Raw genomic sequence first — 23,927 nt, 5'->3', positions numbered from 1 at the left:
TCTGCAGAGTCCCTGGGGTGACCCAGAGCAGAAGTTGCAAGCCAAGGAGACATGGGCCATATTCAGCCCTCAGACAGGTTTCACTTGGTGCATACAGTGTTAAAATATGAATTAACTGTCACTTTTTTTTTAATTGGCAAATATTACATAAGAATCTGGATTTGAGGGTCTTCTTAAAAATTAGAAGATCCAATAACAGCCGGGCTCGCCTGCCCATATGGCAGCCCTCAGCCAGGGCTACTGCTGTCTTTGGATGAAGTTCTGAGTTTTTTCCAGGTCCCACAGCCTCCTCCAGAACAGCTCCTTTCTTTGTTTTATCAGCCTAGAATCTTCAGGCATTTGAGTCCAAAACTCAGTGTAATAGGTCAGTGAGTTAGGAACCCCTGATATGGAGTGTGAGCTAGGGATGCCTAATCCACAGAGTGAGTTACGGACATGAGATCTAGAGCATGTGTTAGGGCCTCTGATCCAGAGTGTGAGTTAGGGACCTCTAGAATTCTACAGGATGAGAGCAGGCCACGTGCTTGGGATAAACCCAAATCTCTAAAACAATCTTTCGGGAGCTTTTTAAAACCAACAATGACGTATCTCTGAAGGCAACTTCATTTGAAGCTCTCTTTTCTGACTGGATCACCAATAGGCACACCTATGAGGGTTTACTTTGTGCTAGGCACTGGGCTCCTGTTTTACAGTTACTATTGAGCAACTCTATGGAGTTACTACTATTATTTATCCTTGTCTCAGAAAGACAAAGTAACTTGTTTCAGATCTAGTAAATGGTATAACCTTGACGTGTACCCAGGTGATTTGCTTCCAAAGCCTAATGCTCTTAGTAAGGATACTGCATTTCCTCTCTTTGCAGAGGAGAGGAGTTTATTTAACAAAGCAACCAACAGTTATATAGCACATACTGTGTGTCAGATACTTTCTAGGAACAAATATTAACTTATTTCATCCTTCTGACAATCCTATAGGGTGGATCCTATTATCACTCTCACTTTGCAGATAAGGAAACTAAGGAACATGGGTGCAAAGTACCTAGTAAATGGCAGACCTGGGATTTGCACCCAGGTTCTAGAGTCTGTTTTCTAAACTGATGTTCCATGAGCACCCTGAAGCTCTGTTAATTAAATATGTTAATGTTACTCCTAATTTCTCATTTGTTGATCCTTTAATAAATATTTTTAAGCACTTACCATAATTGTTATGTCTCTAATGAGTGCTATTTATCAAAAGACACAGACCTTCAGATAGAAGAATATACACACTTGAGACAGTTGAATAATTAATGTAAGGCACTGAGCCCAAAACAAACATGATCTTCACATAAACTTATGTTAAAATATATTTATACAATTTTTTCTCCCTCCCTAACTTTTCTAGATTTCTCAGTTTGTTATTCCTCCCAAAACTACTGTGTGTGTGTGTGTGTGTGTGTTTAATGCATTAACATTTCTTTTGCTTTGAGACGCAAGACCTTACTTTAGTGAGAGTGCAAGAGGGTGTGGAGTTGACCTGGAAACCCGGGTTTATTCCATTGACATCACCAGAGAATGAGGTGTTCCTTAGAAATACATTCTCCACCTGAACAGGAACCCCCTTAAGCACCAATGTTAGTCTGTCATAGCTATCTTCTTGGCGATTGTTTTTAATATGTTACATAACTCTGCCTTTGAAAACCATGTTCTGAAACAAGAGAATGGAGGGAATGAGTTCATTATAATAATCAATTTGGGACAGTGAAGTGTAGAAAGCCTGTTAAGTGACCCCAAACTGTATGTAAAGTTTTAATAGTTATTTTATCTAGTTTTGTAATTCATTTTATTCCCTCTGATGTCCTCTGTCTCCTTGCTACTGTTGTTATGTCCTTGCTCCTTCTTAGTGGCTCTCCAAGCCTCTACAAAATCACTTGGCACTGGATATGAGATGCTTTCAAGTTGTGCATACAGGCACAGAATTAAATAACATTGAGTCTCAGAACGTTGTGCTCTTTTCCATTCTTTTTAAACCTTCCAATCAGCTTGGAGTTAATATATCTTTAACACATCTCTAATGGCTAATTTTACTTTTCAACAAAGAGAGAATAGAGCTGTGGCTCAGAATCTTTGGTAGATAACAGTATCAAGCTAGAATATAATGTGTTTTTGCTGTATTTATTTGTATGACAACTTTCTGCTCATGGTAAGTAATTCTGCTTTTACAGTCCTATGAGAAATATAAATTCCTTTTGAAATTAGTTTAAGTTTAAATATTTTTTAATGTTTATTTATTTTTGAGAGAGGGGGAAGGCAGGGGAGGGGCAGATATAGAGGGGGACAGAGGATCCAAAGCAGGCTCTGCACTGACAGCAGCGAGCCTGATGTGGGACTCAAACTCGCGAACTGTGAGATCAGGACCTGAGCCGAAGTCGGATGCTCAACTGACAGAGCCACCCATGAAACCCCTGAAATAAGTTTAAGATTAAAATGAAAATTCAAAGAAGAACTGTAATGATGTGGAAGTACAGATGGTACTCAGATAAGACAAAAACTGAAAGTGTGCTCAATGACTTAAGTTTGGGATATACTACCCCAGTCCAATACACACATGGTAGTGAGGGGAGCTGAAGGGAGCTCCATGCCTCTCATGAAAAAAGTGGATGGTCTTTGTGAGAACTTTTTTGGTAAGCTGAGGGTTTATTTGAGTACTAGATTTTTGAGGTTGCTGGCAGTCTGCTTTCCAGTTACATGGAGCAAAAGTCTCTTACCTCTAATTTTTTGCCATATATCTTTACCATACATATATTTAAACAACTGAGCATGTCAGAGTCCTATTTTTCTTCCCTGCCACCTGCAGTTTGGGTGAATACTCCTCTGTGTACCTGTCTCCTCCACTGTTCAGTCAGTGTCAAACCTGCCAGCTTCTTTGTGTGATAGCCCTTGACATATATCCAGATGGTATCCTATCCCTCACTTGTTTAGCACATAGCTGAAGAACACCTGTAAGGGTCTTCAGACCCCTTGCTATCCTGAGCACTTTTTTTGAACATAATCCAGCTTCAACCTGTCTCTAATTTGGCCCTTAAACTGAACACAATCTAATTATTAATTCAACAAATATTAACTAACTATTGATGTGGTAGGTGCTGTTCTAGGTATAAAGAAATAGAGGTGAACAAAATGTGAATATCCCCACCTTCATGAAGCTTTCATTTTGGTGAGGGAGGCAGATATTAAATAAGATAATTAGGTGAATATACTAGTATATTCTGATTATTATTTAGGTTGTGATAAATATGAAAGGGAAGGAAAATAAACAGGAAGTATACCAATGGTGGTCTGCTCAGCACAGAATTCAGTGAGCCAGTTTGGAAACCGTTTTCTTTCAGATGACTATGATCACATTAGGTTAACTGCTAACTTATAATTAATTTGTGGGCAGCTAAAGTCTCTAGAGTTTCCTCCTTCCCCCACCAAATGAACATGTGTTAAATCAGATTTCTCTCATTCTGTGTTTTGAACTATGAAAAGAACTAAGAATTTATCCCTGTTCAAATTGGGGGGGGGGGTGGGAACATATATACTACCAAACAAAGAGTTCTTCAAATCCTCGTTCTCTTTTTTTTATGTTTATTTTTTAATTTATTTTATTTTTTATTTGAGAAAGAGTGATGTACAAGTGGGAGAGGAGGGCAGAGGGAGAGAGAGAAAGAATCTCAAGCACGCTCCACACTCAGTGCATAGCCCAACGCGGGCTTAATCCCATGACCCTGGGATCATGACCTAAGCCAAAATCAAGAGTCAGGCTCTCAACTGACTGAACCATCCAGGTGCCCCAAATCCTCATTCTCTTAGCCAATGTATTTGCAACCACTTCTTTGCTATATAATTATCATTCTTCATTGACTCCAAAACATTGTTGATTGTAAAACACACCATTCCTTTATGTACTGCTAAGAGAGAAAAAAATCACAAATTAAACTATGACTTACTACTTTCTCACTTAGTAATTTAATTCTTACCAATGGTAAAAGCTCTTTGAGACATTTTTAAACGTCAATTATTCCTTCTATCTCTCCTCCATACATAAAAAAGGAACACTAAGTGCAATAAAAATATTCCTAAAACTTCTTTACACTCAGGCCTCAATTCTTCTAAATCACTTTCAGATTCAGACCCCTTGTGTCCCCTTTTTTCCACATAACTTTTTCCTCTGGGATGTCAGGAGTATTGGAAATGCCACATTTCTTAAAAGAGTCCTGGGCTTTTCTCTGAAGTACCTGACACCCATTCTGAGATTGGGGCTCTCTTGATATTGCCAGAGGTTAACAATGGCAAGTTTTCAGGCAACAACCAGGAAACCAGAACTCACAGTTATAATTCAAGTGATCCTTGAATGGTTTGTTGACTGAAACCTCAAGCACTCTCTCTAGTCACGCCATATGGAAAAACAACCAACTTCACACAGCTTGTGATACCCACTATAATTACACCTGGCCAGTGGTAGTGGTTAAAATGCCAGGAGAGATTTCCAAGCCAACACACATCCCTCATTCTTATATTGAATTGTATGATTTACAAAGACACACTTTCATAAGATGAAATGCTCATCTCCACTCATATATTATTTTAAGTTATAAACTACAATCTACATTCTTTTGTGTTTCGCTTTTGTCAGGTAAATAGTATTTTTTCAATAAACTTTAAAATTTCTTATACTTTCATGATTTTTATGTATTCATTTTATAACTTACCTTACCTAAAATAATCATGTAAAGCCAATGTGAAAGTATCATAGTTTTTAATTTTTCTGGCATCATTTTGAGAAAGAAGGCATAGCATACCTTTTTAAACCAATAATCTAGGGGCACCTGGGTGGCTCAGTCGGTTAAGTGTCCGACTTCAGCTCAGGTCATGATCTCGCGGTTCGTGAGTTCAAGCCCCACGTCAGGCTCTGTGCTGATGGCTCAGAGCCTGGAGCCTGTTTCAGATTCTGGGTCTCCCTCTCTCTCTGACCCTCCCCCGTTCGTGCTCGGTCTCTCTCTGTCTCAAAAATAAATAAATGTTAAAAAAAAAAAATTAAACCAATAATCTAGTGCTATTGTACTTTTCAAAAAAAAGTCTTTAAAGATTAGCCTAAGCTATCAAATTCCTAGAAGAAAACATAGGGTAGAACTTTCATGACATTGGATTTGGCAAAGATTTTTTGGATATGACACAAAAAGCAAAGGCAACTAAAGCAAAAATAGGTAATGTGACTACATCAAACCTAAAAACTTCTGTGTATCAAAGGACACAATCAACAGAGTGAAAAGTCAACCTATGAAATGGAAGTAAATATTATATCCAGAATATATAAAGAACTCTTATTGAGAACAAAAATAACCCAATTTAAAAATGGGCAAAGGACTTGAAAAGGCATTTCTCCAAAAATGATACACAAATGGCCAATGAGCATATGATGTTCAACATCACTAATGGGGAAATACAAATCAAAACCACAATGAAATATCATACCCATTAGGATGGCTACTATTTAAAAAAAAAAAAGAATAGAAAACAAGTGTTGGCAAGGATGTAGAGAAATTAGAAAACTCGTACACTGTTTATGGGGATGTAAAATGGTGCATCCACTATAGAAACCAATATGGCCATTCCTCAAATACTTAAAAATAGAATTACCAGGGGCACCTGGGTGGCTCAGTCCATTAAGCATCTGGCTCTTGATTTTGACTCAGGTCATGATCTCACAGTTCGTGTGATAGAGACCTACATCAGGCTCTGTGCTGACAGCGCAGAGCCCACTTGGAATTCTCTCTCTTCCCCTCTCTCTACCCCTCCCTGTTCACATGTGCTCTCTCTCTCAAAATGAATAAACATTTTTAAAAAATAGAACTACCATATAATTCAGCAATCACACTTCCGGGTATACATCCAAAAGCATTGAAAGCAGTATCTCATACAGATATTAGCGTGTCCACATTCATAGCAGTACTATTCACAATAGCCAAGAAGTGGAACCAACTCAAATATCCATTGATGGATGAATGGATAAACAAAATATGGTATATATATATAATGGAATCTTATTCAGTCTTAAAAAGGAAATCCTGTCATATGCTACAACATGGATGACCCGTGAGGATATTGTATTAAGTGAAATAAGCCAGTCACAAAAAGACAAATAAATAGAGTTGACCCAACAAGAAGGGTTTGAACTGCACAGGTTCACTTACACACAGATTTTTTTAGATAAATACAGTATAGTACTGTAAATTTATTTCTCTTCCTTATGATTTTCTTCATAACATTTTCTTTTTCCTAGCTTACTTTATAAGAATACAGTATATAATATATATATGTGTATATATATATATATGCGTTAATTGACTGTTTATGTTATTGGTGAGGCTTCCAGTTAACGGTAGGCTATTAGTAATTAAGTTTTTAGGGAGTCAAAAGTTATATGTAGATTTTTGACCATGGGAGTTGGTGCCGCAACCCCCATGTTGCTCAAGGGTCAACCATAATGTATGATTTTACTTGTATGAAGCATCTAACGTAGTCAACCTCTTCCCAATCCTCAGTTCTTGATTTCTAGGGTTTCCTTCCAAGCAAGGTATGAGAGTAGACTTAGGTAAGACAACGTTGGACCAAACAGTGACTCCAACCAAGTCAGCAAGGGAAGCAAGCCCAGCGGGATCCTGAAGCTCTCCAAGCCTACAATCTCATTCTTTGTATGTGATAAGGTCTCCCAAATTTCTCTCCAGATTTCACCCCAAGGTGGAGCTAATTACATCCAGTGTAGTTCCACTTCTCATTACTTTTTACCTCATTTTCTTTGTCATTTTCTCATTGCACTATGATTAATTTAAGGAACCTAAAATGGGGCCCGAAGCTAGAACATTCAGAAGTGAATATGACATTTAACTCTACCTGGTTGGATTCTCACTAGGTTCTTGACCACCTTCACTTTTATAATCAAAAGAGTAACAGTTTTGCAACACTTTTTGTGTGTTCTTTCCCTGTTGTGTCTCTCTCCAACAAGTCCTAGATAATGTGTACATTTGTTCCTGAATTTACCAGCTAACCTTGATGGCTTTCCCTCTTTTATGCAATAATTTTACTTCATAGTTCCCCTAATGAACAGTATTTCCAACTTAACATAATAATAACCTAAGGAAAATGCTAGGCATAGAAAGAAAAATAAGGTAGGTTCTTTGCCATTAAGGAATTCTTAGTCTAACAGCAGAGACAAACATATAAACAAGCAACTATAATAAAGTCTGAAAAGGAACTAGTAGAATGCACACACAGAGGAAGAAGTGATTAACCAGCCTCAGGGAGCAGGAAAGGAAGTGAAGGCCTGGTGGCATGAAATAGCATGTGAGGTTCAGGAACTGCAGTAGTACAGGCCTGCCAAGGCAAGACCTACAAGAAAACAGATGACAACAGTGAAGGCTGAATAAGTAGAAAGAGGCCAGACTATGAAGATTCTTCAGTATCATGCTAAGTAAGGCATTTCCACTTCCTATAATAAACAACAAGATCCATTAAAAAGGCCTCATTTTGAAAAAATTTTGTGGAATTAGTATATAATCCTAAAAATAGGTTTGGGTTATGTATGCATCATTCCTTAGTCTTAACAGTTTATTGTGTTTTATAGTTTTTCAGTTTCTTTGTTTGGGAATAGGATTGGTAGTTAAAATACTGAAAAAGTAAAACCAAATGAAAAATGGAGTGATTGCCACACAACCATGCAGCACAGGGCCATTGGACGATGAAACCCAGCTGTTTCCTTCCAAGTCCAGGATCATTCTCTTTGGTATTTCTCCCTATACATAATGATGAATAAAATACATTGTAAATAAATTAGTGTAAATCCAAAAGAGAAAGAGACTTTGAGGAAATGGATTTGTCTTAATTTATATAACTTTTCTATTGAGGGTTTTGTTTTCTTTTGAGACATTGGCATGAATACCCAGTGTTGGTGGATTTTTGTTCCATCATGTGGATACTAATGTAAGAGGAGGCGGGGATTTCCTCTGACCCTTCTTCCTTGTCTGCTTCTTAACCTCCTTCCTGTGTTCAGGCAATTAGCCACAGTTCTTTGCTGGACACCACGGACCAGACTGACAGATGGCCAACAGCCAGCACTGCTCACGCCTGGAATTAAGTTCATATGTTTTGTTACTCAAGAGATAATCAAATTGCAGGTCTATTTCTAGATATTAATTCTTGACTGCTCTCCAGAAAATGAGAAATATTGTTACAGAAAATAAAGTTGTTTTTTAAATTAACTCTGCTTGAACATTAAGAACATTTTCCCAAATAACACACCCTTTTCCTTTTACTAAAAACTGTACACATTGTACTACTCTATACTTTTTACAGATTTGCCCTGCTTCAAAGGGCTAGTTCAATTACATATCACTATTGCATTTAAAATTCCTCTACATTTAGAAATTCTACTTATTAAAAAGAACTTCTGGATACCTTTCCTTTTTCAATTCCTCCACTCAAGCATTTATATAAGTGCCATAAGAAATCATGTTTAGTTTCCCAAAGAAACTTAAAACATGATGCTTTTGAAGTGTAATTGGAAATAAGAAAGCACTTGACAATTTGTGCTTAACAAATATCATTACACCCACTTTTAATTTTTAGATTTGTATGAATTTTATTTTTAACAAAGGATGCATCTCAGCTTGTTCAGAATTATAAAAACAATTGGCTCTCCAACTTAATATTGTTTCTCATATGTATGTCTTCCATATCTATTAATGGAATACCGCCACTCAAAATGAAATTCTAAAAAATAAAACTGCCTTAATTGAAAAAGTAAATATAAGGCATTTCTTACCTTATCAATAAGACATATTGGTACTATTACATATTTACTAGCTTATAAGGTTACTTTTGCTTTTTTCTGAAATTAATTTAGAAAACATATAATACATGTTAGTGTAACTTTGAGATTAAGTCACATGGATATGCTTTCCATTTATTAATTATTGTCACACATAAATAGAAGTAACATATAATTCAATTTTATAAATGTGCGATTTCTCATTGCATTTGGTATTTCAGCCTCGCCAAACCCAGAAGTCATCAAGATAAATTCAATTCCGGATATAGTAACAAAAGTTGAAGACTACTATCTTAAAGGATATATTGTTGGGGCTATTCATCCTGTTATACAACCTGTGGGGCAGCGAAAACACCTACCTGCAAGTTACCTGTACAGGGTAGTGCTATTGCGCTTGAAGTTAAGGTAAGCCTAGTGTTCAAGGAAACAGACTAAGAAGCTGTCGAGACAGTTTTCTTTGGTTAAAAGAAAAGAAAGTTTGAACGTAATGATGGGGAATAAAAGATATTTAGGGGGGTTGGTTGAGAGCACATTTTCTAGTGGTTAAACCTGGAATGAAAGAAGGAAACTTACACCTCCCTCCTTTTTAAAACTCTTCCTTGATTTTAGCCCCTTGCAGACAAATGGGTCCTAGATGAGGATGTCGGGGAACAAAGGAAAAGGAAGATAGACTCAAGAAGCACCTAGAAGCTTTAGCAGATGAGGGAGTAGTTGTCAGCTACAGGTCCTGTCACTGGGCTAAAAGAGATGACTGGATCAATGAAGTCCACTTTCACTGAGTGTTTTTTTTTAACTGTCTTATACTATTTTAATAATAGTGCCAACAGAAACTAGCTCTACCTTCTAAGCAGTTTACAGCAGAAAGGCCTACATGCCGAGTTCTCACAAATTGATAGACTTCAGCCTTTTCAAAAAAAAAAAGGGGGAGGGGGGTGTAAAGACCATCCATTTTAGTTCATTTTTTTCACTTTTTTTGGTAGCTGCTTTCCCAAATAATACTGCAACCATTTTTTCCAGCCTAGCTTGTAAGTATGATAGTTTTCAAAATACAGTTGCCCTTTCCAGTGAGGAGTGAAAATAACCAAATCAATGTCTTTGATTAACACATTAAATTTTTTCACCCAACTCTTTAACTATATCAATCCATCCCAAATACCAGGGTAAAAACTGTTTTCTCTTTTTAGTGATGGCCTAACAATTGATTGCTTTAACTAAGAAAGGGCTAAGCAAAGAAAGATGCTTTTAAGGGACACTGCCTGCTACTTATCAGTATAAGCCTATTTATACATGTCTGAGAGGGTTTGTACAGGCGTCAGCTTTCACCATTAGATCGAATTTGATCAGATACTCCAAACATTATTAAATAAACATGTCATTTTATCACACAGTAGCAACACTTCTAATTATAAACCTTATAAACCATGTATAAATTATTTTGTCTTTTTTAACATTATTTCAAATGGACTTAGTAGTGCTCTGACAAGGCTAAGAATAAGCAAGGGGTAATGATCAGAAAAGAAAAAAAAGGAAGAAGACAGGGCAATATTTATTTGCATTTAAAGAGGACCTTGACTAACGTTTTTGTACAATAATCAAGTGTAACAGTGATCTAAAATCATTTCTTACAATTTTTATTAAAACTGCTGATGAATTTTTTCTTCCATATCAAATCAGAAATTATATTAATAGAGGTTTATATTAAGAAAATTCAACCTGTTTTTCTGGTATTTTCACCTAAGAAGACCACCATTATTAAGTTTGAAATAACAACAACAAAAAGATTGCCTTGACCTTATTTGTGAGTTGCTCTCTCAATTTTACATAAGCATATCAGCTGAAAATGATCAATTGACTTCCAACCATGGGTATATTCTCTGTTACAGCCTGAAGCATTCGGCAGCATCCAGTGGACAAAGACGCCCAAGGCTCGTGATTGAGGAATGTCCTCTAACTTATGAGACACAAACAAATGACATAGCAAAAGAACTGATAGAAAAGGTACTAAATGTATACATTTTTTCATGTGATACTGAGAAATATTTGGTATTTCTTCTTCATCAATCTCCTTTCTTACCTTAAAAAGAACAGGGAAATGGTAAGTGACTTATTCTTCCAGAAGTTAAAACATATTGAAGCACACATACTAAATTATACAGAGTTAGAAACAGAAATACAGGTCAATGGAATGCCAGCAATAAATTTACACACCTATAAGAAGTTTGGAAACAAACCCGATGAAATAAAGTGGGAAAACAACCATCCCAGAAAACAACTGCTGGGGAAATGGACAATTTGCTCTGTGTAAAATAGACTCCACACATTTCAAATAGATAAAGAGGTAAATTTTTTTACCTATAAAAAATACAGAAGAAAACAAAAGAATAGACATACTGAATTATGAATAAGTTGAGGAGTTTGAGAATATAAATATAACTTATATATTAGGAAAATTAAGCTTAAAAAAAAGAATCAGTGTGGGGGGGATCTCCAATAAATGTGTCTTAGGGGGGTTTATTTAAAAAATATGTAAAATGAATACAAATGCATGAAAGTAATGTCCAGTCTAGAATGGACAGACAGAATCCACAGACAGCAAAATACAAAAGGAAACATAAACTACAGACCTTTGGAAAAAGGTTCAACCTAACTAATAATTTTTAAAATAAAACTGAGATTTAATACCTCACCAATATTAACTGAGAAATTAAATTGAAGGTATTAAATCCAGTGTTGGAAGAGCTTTAAGAAAACATTCATATATCGCAACTGGCATCGTAATAAATTAGTACATTGTAGTAAATTAGGTGTTTCTGGATATCAATCTGGTCAAAAATATCATAAATACCATTTATTCTTCAGAATCTGTTCCAAGAAATTAATTGAAAAGGGGAAAAGTCATTTTTATACAAAGTAGTTTAATCAACAGTGAATAAAGGGGCCAGATTCTCAATAATTGGAAAATTGAGGAGATAGCAATGGTACATCCATACAATGCAATATTTTATGGGGACTAAACGTAACAACTATATTGACTGTTGAGATAGAAAAGTCTATACAAAATAACTTAATTGAAACTTAAACAAAAAATTGAACACTATATGCATATTGATTAAGACCAAGAAAAATTATACATTTATAAGTGTTCTAAATTGATGGGATTTTAAGTGAAAGTTTTTCTTAGTTGCATTGATACACTTGTAGGGTTTAGGCTTTATTTAAATGAATATAGCCAAAAACCTAAGGCATTTCCTTTCAAGTAAGAAACTGAGGTTTGCTCACTGTTTCTAGTATTGTTCCCAAGGTTTAAGTGGTCTTGTGTGTCAGAGTGTCTATAATTTGTATATAGCCAGTTAGAGCTGCTAATGATATTTCTCTTTTAGGTATAAAGTCACCATTCAATAAGGTTTTCAGGAACAGTTTTTGAGACTAGATTTTTATAAACAAGCTACGCATACTGTTTACTACTACTAATCTGGGAGAGTTCAACTTGTTTTTCTGGGAATAAATCCCCTCCAGAAAATTTCTTTTGAAACAAAAATGTAACTACTAATTTAGTCTTAATAGATCACCATCAGAGCCCTTGTTTTGCATTTGACTTCCTGGACACAGTTAAAGATCTATTTAAACAGGAAAGTACTGTTATTTCAGCAATCAGAGTAATGGATTTATTTCATGAAGAGAAAAGCTTCAGGAAACATAGCACATGAACTATTTGAACATTGCCCCATGTATGAACAAGAGCAGTAGATGAATGCCAAATGTTATTTTGGAACAATTGTCTTACATAAAGAGTTTATTGTTGAATAGCTAGATTTTAAGTCAGTTTAACTTTAGATCAATATTTGTTTTATGTTTAAAATTAGATTTATAAGTGTTTTTCTCAGGATTTTAAAGTAAAAATAACATTTAAAAATATCAATCTTCCGATTTAAAAACTGGAAAAAAAACATTAACACTATATTTGTTACCAAATGTTTCCAGCTAAAACTTTCTAGTAATAGAAAAAGCCTTCTGTACTTTTTCACCCAAATCAACTAATAAGACCTAGAGAAAGAACTGACAATAAATTTACCCATTTCCACCTGCAAAAGCGTCATGCCCCCTTACCACTCCCTCTTCTCTCCCAGGACACCTGATATAAAGGACAATTTGTGGTTATTTTTAAGGCTTCATGCATTGTTACAATCTCAACATGTCCATGTATAGGAGTAAATGATACTGCATCAGCACTATCCTCTGTCTTAGCTCCACACACCTATCACCTCTGTCCTGCCCAGAATTTTCCTCGCTGACTAGAGCTGAGTGACCATTGTCCCCTTTGAGTGGGTATTGCTGTCTGGTTTTGTCCCAGTTCTTCCCAGCCCTTTTCATTGCAACCTCCATCATAACTCTTTCTTCCCCTCCCAGGGTAGCATTTAAAACATGTAGTTTAAATGTTTAAAACAGTGGCCAAATTAAAGATGTTGCTATTTCTTCATTTTTACTTATTTAACCAATACTTATAGAGCACCTGTAGGTACAAAACGGCACAATACAAAAATGATTAAGACACAGTCCTTGCCCTCAAAAGAATTGCCAGCTTAACAGAGGAGAAAGACGTGAACACAAAAAGAACAAAGAAATGTAGAAAAAGCAGAGAAAAGGGAAAGTGCTGGGCATGAAAATAACCACTCTTAACGTCTCAAATTATTTCACTGCCATTATGTAATGTTCTTCTGAATCCTATTCTTTAACTTATACGATTGAATCTGATCATGTGCATTTGGCCTGATAGGAGACAATAGCATCAAGATATAAATAGATGGGAAAGCTTCCTAAGAGTGAATTGGGCCTATGCATTACATGCACACATTTGTCAAGAATTAGACTTCTAACATTTTTCTTTACCCACATCAAGCAAGCAATTCTGTATGTTTTTGCTTTTAATGTTTTTGCTTTGTTAATTAATATGTATTTAGTCATGTTATTTTTGAGAATTTCTTGGAATAGCTTTTAATTTTGCCTCAGTGGGAGAAACCATTGTTAACAGGCCTGCAAAAATCATGTTATAGAATTATTAGTTCTTCTCAAATAGTAACCTTTTGAAGAAAAATGATTCCTGTTTTCATAATTTCTCTTATTTTTATTTTTTAATTTTATTTGAGAGAGAAAAAGAGTACGTGAGAGCAGGGAAAGGGGCAGAGGGAGAGACAGAAACAGAGAGAGAGAGAGAGAGGGAGGGAGAGAGAGAGAGAGAGAGAGAGAGAGAGAGAGAGAATCTCAAGCATGCTCCATGCTCAGTGCAGAGCCAACACAGGGCTCAATCTCACGACCCTAGGCTCATGACCTGAGCTGAAATCAAGAGTTAACGCTCAACAGACTGAGCTCCCCAGCATCTGCTTCTTTTCATAATTTCTAAAGTGTATCAGTTCTGTTTGAAGAAGTCACAATAATACTGTGACATAGACTTAGGAGTAGTGCTTTGTTACAGGTTATTAATTTGTTTATGAATGGGTCTTTAGTTCGTGGTCAATTTACTTCTTCTTATGAATTTCCTTAATAAACCTATAGGTTAACTGATAAAGTGATCAATGTAAATGAATTTTACATCTTGCTCTACAATCTCTTTTAGATTAATATAGCTGCTAAGAGAGGAATGAAATTTGTTGGATTCATATCACAGCCTTATTCACCACTTAAATTCTGCAACGGAACCAACCATGATGAAGACGTAGAGTCAGCACTGCCTCTGAGACACACTTCAGATGAAAACTGTAAAAGCTGGAATGAAGGAACATTAAGTGGGCAATCATCTGAGAGTGGAATTGAGGAAGAACTTCATCATGAAAGTGAACAGTGTCAGATGGACCGAGATGGCAGCCCCAGTTATTCTAAATCAAGAAAGGGAGAAGGTAATAGACAAGATGAGTAGAAATAGTATATTAGTTTCAATTTAGTAAAAATAAGTTTTTGAGGGTTTTTTTGGAAATACGAGACAAAGTAAATTTCTAAAACTACAAAAACCGAATAAATTAATATATTACACTCATCTTGATTTTGTTTTTAATTATTACAGCCAGAAATAAGGTAAGGCAGTTTTTCAAACAGTTGTCCTGGGCATGGTCATACAATACCATCCATATAATGAAACTTGGTTTGAAACTTGGTTTCCATTTAGTCATTCACCAACTCCCCTATAAAATGGAGGCTATGCGTGTATACAGAAAGTGATTCTATAAATATAGAAAGCTGTTCTGATTTATGTTTGTTTTTTGCAAACAGAGTGTGAGAATTTTAGTTTTGGCCTTTCCCATTTCATGGATGGTTTTTGCCCTTGAAGTTAATTGACTTTCTTTGATGATCAATTAGAATATGAAAATGCACACCATGATGAAGCAATTAATATAACAATAGTGCCTGCATCCGAAAATAACTTTAACCATTAGTTTTAGTCTACTTTGCCAACTAGCAACTCTTCCCAAGCAGTTGAGACCACTTCCTCATGCATCTTGGCCTGCTCAGAGTTTTCTGATATCTTTGCAGGCATGCTTTTAAAAAGCACTGTTAGAGAAAGTCAAAGACTATGCACACCTTACAGTTAAGAGCTCTGGAGTCAGGGGGCGCCTGGGTGGTGCAGTCGGTTAAGCGTCCGACTTCAGCCAGGTCACGATCTCGCGGTCCGTGAGTTCGAGCCCCCCGTCGGGCTCTGGGCTGATGGCTCAGAGCCTGGAGCCTGTTTCCGATTCTGTGTCTCCCTCTCTCTCTGCCCCTCCCCCGTTCATGCTCTGTCTCTCTCTGTCCCAAAAATAAATAAACGTTGAAAAAAAAAAAAATAGAGCTCTGGAGTCAGGCTGCCTCAATTTCTTTATAGAAAGGGAGTTGTTGTGAGAAGTAGCTAAAAGATAAGGCACTGTGCCTGCCACAGAATAAATTCTGGATTAAGTTAGCTGCTATTGGCTGACCTTTTGATCTAAGTTAGTGCTGAAGCTGTACCCGCTCGTGTAACACACTGCACACATGCACATTGGCTTTCTGGTTGTAATGAGATGTGCTCAATCTCGTGAGCCTAGCAGAGACCCATCAACCATGGTCAGCACAGTCTTTTTATGAACAAGCCAGGAGCACTTCCTAATTCATCGTCTCATCCTTCCTCACTGCCACCGCCACCCTCCCATTTTCTCACCAGCTCCTTAACTAACAATCACGCTGATTTTCTTGCAGTGTAAAAATTTTAAGAAAAAGAGTTGTTGAAGATATGGTCAGAGACCTATTTGCTATCTGCTACCCAATGCTACCTTTAAACTCCCGCTGGTTCCCATCCCGACCTGATTAGATCAAGTGTCTATTTCTAGCCCTTTTAAATTCTAAATCCAATATTCTACCTACTTAATTTAATTAACAATCTTTATTTTTTTAATTTTATTTTTATATATTTTTAAATTTGCATCAAATTAGTTAGCGTATAGTGCAACAGTGATTTCAGGAGTAGATTCCTTAATGCCCCTTACCCATTTAGCCCACTTGCCCTCCTACAACCCCTCCAGTAACCCTCTGTTTGTTCTTCATATTTATGAGTCTCTTCTGTTTTGTCCCCCTCCCTGTTTTTATGTTATTTTTGTTTCCCTTCCCTTATGTTCATCTGTTTTGTCTCTTAAAGTTCTCATATGAGTGAAGTCATATGATTTTTGTCTTTCTTTGACTGACTAATTTCACTTAGCATAATACCCTCCAGTTCCAACCACATAGTTGCAAATGGCAAGATTTCATTCTTTTAGATTGCCGAGTAATCCTCCATTGTATATATATATACCACATCTTCTTTATCCATTCATCCGTCGATGGACATTTGGGCTCTTTCCATACTTTGGCTATTGTTGATAGTGCTGCTAGAAACATGGGGGTGCTTGTGTCCCTTCAAAACAACACACCTGTATCCCATGGATAAATGCCTAGTAGTCCAATTGCTAGGTCGTAGGGTAGTTCTATTTTTAGTTTTTTGAGGAACCTCCATACTGTTTTCCAGAGTGGCTGCACCAGCTTGCATTCCCATAATTAACAATCTTTAGATTCCACTTTCTAAATAGTTTAAATCTTATACTTCTTAATAATTTGTCTATGGCAAAATTTCTTAATTTGGGCTGTCGGGGTGGGGTAGTGGCAGCATGAGGTTGGGGGAGATACACACAAAAGATCTCTTGGAGAATCTGGTGAAATCCACAGAGACTCAATCCAGAAAAATGCACATGTACATACATACCCCCAAATACTTCTGCAATGCAAGTGGGTTTAGACTTCCTAAACACAGCCATAGAGGTGGGTCCATACACCACTCCCCAAGTTAAGAATTTGCCAACTTATGGAAAAGTAGAAGATATGACCTAGTAGTTCCATGTCTACATATGTATGCTAGAAGCTACTCCCACATGTGCTTCTAAGGAGACATGAACAATGTTTATAATGACAAAAATTTGGAAGCAATGTATATGTTCATCAACAGGAGAATAATAAACTAGAATATTATGTAGCAGTTTAACTAAATGAATAAGGTCTACATGTATTAATTCCACTCCAAGCAAAAGAAAATCAATTTATAGATGCATATATACAACACCACTTTTTAAAAGTTTTTTAAACTTCAGAATATGATATATATATATATATGTATATATATATATATATATATATATATATGTATATATATATATATATATATATATAAAGTATATTAAAAGAATAAAAGCTTGCATGAGAATAATAAACACCAAATTATTATATCACCTATTTCGGGAGAACTGGATTAGGGAAGACTACATAGTAAGCCTCAACTACATCCATTTCTCATTTTCTGGAAAAATAAATCTGAAGAAAACATGGCACAAGGTCAACATTTAATAAAGCTGAGTGGTGGGTAATTTTATTATTCTCCATGTTTGTCTGTATGCCTGAAATACATGAGTAATAAAAAAAATGTTTAGGAATCTTTTCAATAAGTAAATTAATAAATAAATAATCTTTCTTCTTTCTGAATGCCTATCCCCAGAAAACAAGTTGTATACAATATTCAATGTTTTCGATGATGAATCAACCTGCTGGACCTATCAGGAAGGCATCCTGTCAATGAAAGTAACAAGAAAAGGATCTGTCATTAGTACACTTGATGCCGATTGGCTGGAGTTAACTACATTTTATTATAAACAAGGCTTGTCTTTAATTGATTCTTTTGTATGCTGGGAAACATCTAAAGGTATGTTTTATATTATAATATATTGATACCTAAAAAATTTGACCTGTATCAGAGTTGGTGGAAATGTTTTTGCCTCTCAAGATCTATGGCTAAAAGGACAGGAATTATTCATTATTATTCATTATAAAATTCATTAGGAATTAGATTCCAATTATTACACAGCTATGCAGCTTTAATTTAAAAGCTTAGGGGCTCCTGGGTGGCTCAGTCGGTTAAGCGTCAGACTTCAGCTCAAGTCATGACCTCACGGTTTGTGAATTCGAGCCCTGTGTTGGGCTCTGTGCTGACAGCCTGAAGCCTGCTTCTGATTCTGTGTCTCCCTCTCTCTGCCCCTCCCTTAGTCATGCTCTGTCTCTCTCTCTCTCTCTCTCTCTCTCTCAAAAATAAATAAACATTAAAAAATTTTTAAGAAATAAATAAAAGCTTAATCATAGTGTGTGGTAGAATTATAATGTAATGTTTGCTGTCGGGTTGTAACTATCAGGTATAGACAAACCACTGTGTGATTGACTAGTAGGATTTTCCAAATAAGATGTATTATAACAGTCCAGTTAAAAGGATTATAGTGGCATTTGATAGTTACTATCCAAACTTATTACACTATCCCAGATTTGGACACTATCTAACCATGTACTCCAATCTATATCTGACTCTAAAATTTGTATAGAAAAATAATCTTTGGTTTAGAAAATGATATTTACTCTATTTTTTATGCCTTCCCTTTATCTTTCAACTTCCCCTAGTCTTCCTCTTTTAGTTACGATGGGATATGTAATCACTCACGTCTATCACAAAAACAAACAAAACTTTCCAAAAGTTACTTTCTAGGGAAAGTGTTTTAAAAAAGAAATTGGTGCTGGGGCACCTGGGTAGCTCAGTTGGTTAAGCCTCCAACTCTTGATTTCATCTCAGGTAATGATCTCACAGTTGTGAGATCGAGCTCTGCATCAGGCTCTGCCCTGGGCATGGAGATGGCTTAAGATTCTTTCTCTCTCTCCCTCAGTCCCTTCCCCACCCACATGCACATGCACATACACACACTGTCCCTCTCTCTCTCTCTCAAAAAAATAAAAATAAAAAAGAGACTAGTGCTGGGGCACCTGGGTGGTGCAGTCGGTTAAGCGTCCGACTTCAACCAGGTCACGATCTCGCGGTCCATGAGTTCGAGCCTCGCGTCGGGCTCTGGGCTGATGGCTCAGAGCCTGGAGCCTGTTTCCGATTCTGTGTCTCCCTCTCTCTCTGCCCCTCCCCCATTCATGCTCTGTCTCTCTCTGTCCCAAAAATAAATAAACGTTGAAAAAAAAAATTAAAAAAAAAAAAAAGAGACTAGTGCTAAAAGAAAAGAAAAACTCATAGTTAGGAGACTTGAAAATTGCATTAGGAAGGATGAAGGCTATGAAAACCAAGATTAACTAACTTAATGAGGCTAGAGGAAAGAATAAAAAAAGCAAATGAGATATCAGTATTCTTTACTATCATTAAGTCAGCCTATTACATCAGGGATACCTTAACTAATAGAACTAAAGACTTTGGATGATTACTTAAAATTATCAAGAGTCATGGTCCAATAAGTTCTTTTAACTAGCAACCAAGAGTAAGGATCTAGCCTATTGAAGTACCCAGAAATATGGCCCATAGCACACAGCCCATAGCAGGTGCTCAGTAGATAGTTCTTAGTATTTTGGTTATTGGAAACTTCCTCCAAGGTGGTCTTTTACGGAAACAGCAAAATCTTTTTTCTTTAAGTTTATTTATTTTCAGTATATGTGCTGCCGAAGCAAGCACAAGTTTATTTATTTTCAGAAAGAGACAGAGAGAGTGCATGCATATGCACAAACAGGGGAGGGGGAGAGAGGGGAAGGGAGGGGGAGAGAGAGAGAGAGAGAGAGAGAGAGAGAGAATCCCAAGCAGGCTCCATGCTCAGCACAGAGCTCGACTACAGGCTTGATGCCACGAACTGTGAGATCATGACATGAGTGAAACCGAGAGGCAGACGCTCAACCAACTGAGCCACCCAGGTACCCATAAGATTTTTATTTTTAAGTAATCTCTACACCCAACATGGGGCTCAAACTTACACCCCAAGATCAAGAGTCTCATGCCCTTACTGACTGAGCCATCCAGGTGCCCCAGAAACAGCAAAATCTAAGAAGAGCATGGACTTTAGGATGAGATAGACCAGGGTTTCAATCCTATGTTCTCTACTTATTAGCTGGGTGATCTGGGGAAGTTAGGTGAGCTCACTGAGCCATAGTTTCCTATAAGGGGAGTAAAAATACTCCCTACTTTACTGCTGTAAAAATTTGATAAGATGCAGTATGTACAAAATGACTCCCAGAGTGCCTTACCCACTGTCAGAGCTTATTTTCTGGAGTTAGTTTTCCTTCCTGCAGCTTGTGTGCAGCTACAGTACTTTTAGTATGGATCAGCTACTTGGAGGTCAGTTTATGCTTCATATATTTCTTTCTCTCTTCTCTTCCTTCCAAAAAGTCTAGTTGGAGACATTTCAAAATTTGGTTTGTTACTAACTGCTGAAGGAAAAACGAGAAATACTCCTTTCAGAATCTCTTTCAGGCATCCCCGCCTTGGGCCTTGCCTGATGAAAATAAAATTAGCCACAGCAGTTGCCAGCCAGAGACTCTGTAGAGCTTTTGTTCATAAAGCCTCAGAAGCTATTTAGAGAGCTCAGGGGAGAATCTCTCCCTCTCAGCAGCTCTGGAATGTCTCATTAGACATTTTACATTGCAGGCCATGCCAAGCCCCTAATGAGCCACCACGGTCTGTGGGGCCTGGCAATTGGGTGTGTCTCTTGGGACTTCCCTAGGAGTACACAGGGAAGCTGCAGAGGGGAAATTGTGACCCATGCCTGTGTCACTGTGAGAAGCAAGTCGGAGGAAGCAGGGCTGAATTGGTTGCTTTGTTCTGGGACATTTGATGCCTGACAGCTAAAGCACATAGGGGACAATGCGTATTTTGTTTTGTCTTGCTTCCATCCTCTTCCAAAATAGTGTCAGAAGTCAGCTCACCATGAGAAATAAAAGCACAAAACCAGACATTGCACAGACATTTAAATACCTTACTCCACAAATCTCATAAAATATCTTCCTCTAGAAAGAGGGAGAGGGGGAACAAAACTTTTAACAAGTTTTCTCCTTTGGTGGGGTCACGGTGGAGAGGTTATAAGGACTGTGAAATTCCTCTTCAGTGCCCTTTCCCACGCAATCTCAAAGCCTTCTGCTTCGAAAAGCCCCACAGGAGAGGTACCCAGCGGCCGTCTTGCTGTTCTTGCAGCCTGAGGGTTCCCACTGCAATGGTTTCCTGTATCTGACATTCTCCAGCATTGTTGGGTCCTCACCAAACCGGTCCTCCGCTGGAATCACTGCACACGCACAGGGGCTTGCACTATAGGGCAAAGAACTCCAACTGGTCCCAATTGAGCCAACAAAGATACAACACTTTATTTTACCAGGATGTGTAGAACCTAGTGGGCAGTTGGCATGGGTTGAGATGAGCAGCTTTGCCAGCTGATATAAAACACACACACAGACACAGACACATATACACCCATGAGTCCCCATACTCTACTAGCCTACAAATGCCCCCATTATCCTCAGAGAATAGTCTCTTCCCACCTTTAGTTCACCCATATCTTAAGGCTACATTTTGATTTTTTATGAATTTTTAGACTTAAGTTCATTTCGAACCCTTCACCCCTATAAAAATGCTTATGTGGAGCTGACAGGCAAGGTGTATCAGAATGAGGAGTGAGGTAGAGTACTGACAAAGAAAATGTATTTATTCACCACAAATATGTGTATGCCAGGCCCTATGCCAGGCACTGGATTTACAATGATGAGCAAAATGGACATCTTCCCTACTCTCAAAAAGCTGGCCCTGTGGCATCAGGCAGTCAGGCGGTAACAGGTACAGAAACATATGTATCTAATTTCAAACTGGAGAAAAGTGTTGTGACATTACCTAACACCATATTGTAAGGAGGGATCAGGAGGTCCCGCCTGACAAGGCACCAATCACACTGAGACTGGAAAGCCAGCATTCCAGAGCCACAGGCAGACCGTTCTAGGCAGAGGAAACACCCCCAGATGTACAAAAACCCTAGGGCAGGAAAGAGGAACAGGGAAAAGGTCTGTGTGCTGGAGCAGGGTATGAAGAGAGAATGGCTCCATACAAGGTAGAAGTGGTAAGCAGCAGCCAATCTTATAAATAATGCAACAAGAGCTAACATGTATTTGTACTTACTATACACCAGCATTGTTCTAAGCACTTTAAATTTATTAACTCACTTGATCCCACAGCAACCCTGTGGGGTTGGTATGATTATTCCCCTTTTGTAGATGAGGAAGCTGAGGCACAGAAATATTTTAAAATGTGCCCATTCATGCAATTAGAAAGTGGGGCAGGGGGCACCTAGGTGGAGTGTGTGCTCCTAAGCAAAAACTTTAAACATCCTGCCAGGATTTTTATTCCAAGTCATTCACTGAAGATTTAAAAAGGGAGTTATGGAGGTGCCTGGGTGGCTCAGTCAGTTAAGCGTCTGACTTGGGCTCAGGTTATGATCTCACGTTTCATGAGTTTGAGCCCTGTGTCAGGCTCTGGGCTAACAGCTCAGAGCCTGGAGCCTGCTTCAGATTCTATGTCTCCCTCTCTCTCTGCCCCTCCCCCACTTAGGCTCACTTTCTCACTCTCTCTTTCAAAAATAAACATTTAAATAAATAAATAAATAAATAAATAAATAAATAAATAAAAGAGGGAGTTGTGACCTGATATGCATTCTTAAAATAACTTCTTCAGCCTCATTTTGGGAAGTGGATTAGAGAGGGCAAGAGTGGAAGGGTGGGGGGAGGTGCCGTCAAGAGGCTGAGACTTGTTTTGGAGACAGAATGAGTTCATGAATGAGATACAAAATGGGAGTCTCCATATGTGCCCTCCAGGCCTACCTCTAGGCAGATTGATGCCAAAAATGACACATGGACCAAAAATACTAAAATGGAATGTTACCTTTCCTCACATTTACATAAATGCCACTGTCATATATGTAGCTGAAATGAATGTGTCAGAGCACATGGCCAGACAAGTAAGCCACTCCCTGAGAATTTGTTAAGCTTGTGCTTCTTAAACCTGGGCCCAAGTACCCTGAGGGTATGCAGCCTTGTGCTAGGGAGTACACAGGTTCAAAGGATAGAATGTCAATATTACTTAATGTGGGAAGTTGGAGAACTTTACTTTTTTACATAATATATTTGAAAGGAATGCAAATATTGCATGGATTTTAAGAGATAAACATTAAGACGTTAAAGAAACCTTATTCTTGCCACAAATCAATTCAAACTGTACTTGGAGACCATCCTTCAAGGGTACAGGTATACTTTCCTTTGCTACTGATGGTATTTGGCTAAAAAAAATTAAGAAGCAGTGGGTCAGGTCAATGCTTTGTAACATTTTCATATTATGCACACATAGTAAATGATAAGATAATAAGGTACATGGGTACAAGAAGATAAAGCTTCTCTGAGCAGGAGGGGGCATCCCATATCTTGGCACTTCTGGAAGGGGTTCTCAGAACACCAATGGGCCAAGACATACTGGGTGGGAAGCTCTGGAATATGTACTGTTAAGAAGTGACTCAGTTCTATAGGTGCCTGGGTGGCTCAGTAGGTTAAGTGTCAGACTTTGGCTCAGGTCATGATCTCATGGTTCATGGGTTTGAGCCCTGTTTTAGGCTCTGCTGACAGCTCAGCTTTGGATTCTGTGTCTTCCTCTCTCTGTGTCCCTCTTCTGCTCACACGCTTTCTCTGTCTCAAAAATAAATAAAAATGTTTAAAAATTAAAAAAAAAA

The 23,927-nt window shown here is 37.6% G+C and overlaps 1 protein-coding gene across 2 annotated transcripts in view; it reads left to right on the top strand.

The window, feature by feature from the left end:
• The window catches only part of RFTN2 (raftlin family member 2), a 66,712-nt gene that overhangs the window by 11,733 nt on the left and 31,052 nt on the right, over positions 1 to 23,927 (top strand). For both annotated transcript variants that reach the window (XM_045480629.1, XM_045480628.1), the window contains exons 2-5: positions 9,069 to 9,252; positions 10,731 to 10,845; positions 14,459 to 14,738; positions 17,867 to 18,070. In XM_045480629.1, coding sequence (XP_045336585.1) covers positions 9,069 to 9,252; positions 10,731 to 10,845; positions 14,459 to 14,738; positions 17,867 to 18,070 — 783 coding nt within the window. The remainder of the gene's footprint in view (positions 1 to 9,068; positions 9,253 to 10,730; positions 10,846 to 14,458; positions 14,739 to 17,866; positions 18,071 to 23,927) is intronic.

Source organism: Leopardus geoffroyi, chromosome C1 (genome assembly GCF_018350155.1).
Source record: "Leopardus geoffroyi isolate Oge1 chromosome C1, O.geoffroyi_Oge1_pat1.0, whole genome shotgun sequence".
NCBI classification, from domain to species: Eukaryota; Metazoa; Chordata; class Mammalia; order Carnivora; family Felidae; genus Leopardus; species Leopardus geoffroyi.
The sequence above is the reverse complement of the archived record's forward strand: the minus strand, read 5'-3'. Positions and strand labels throughout refer to the sequence as shown.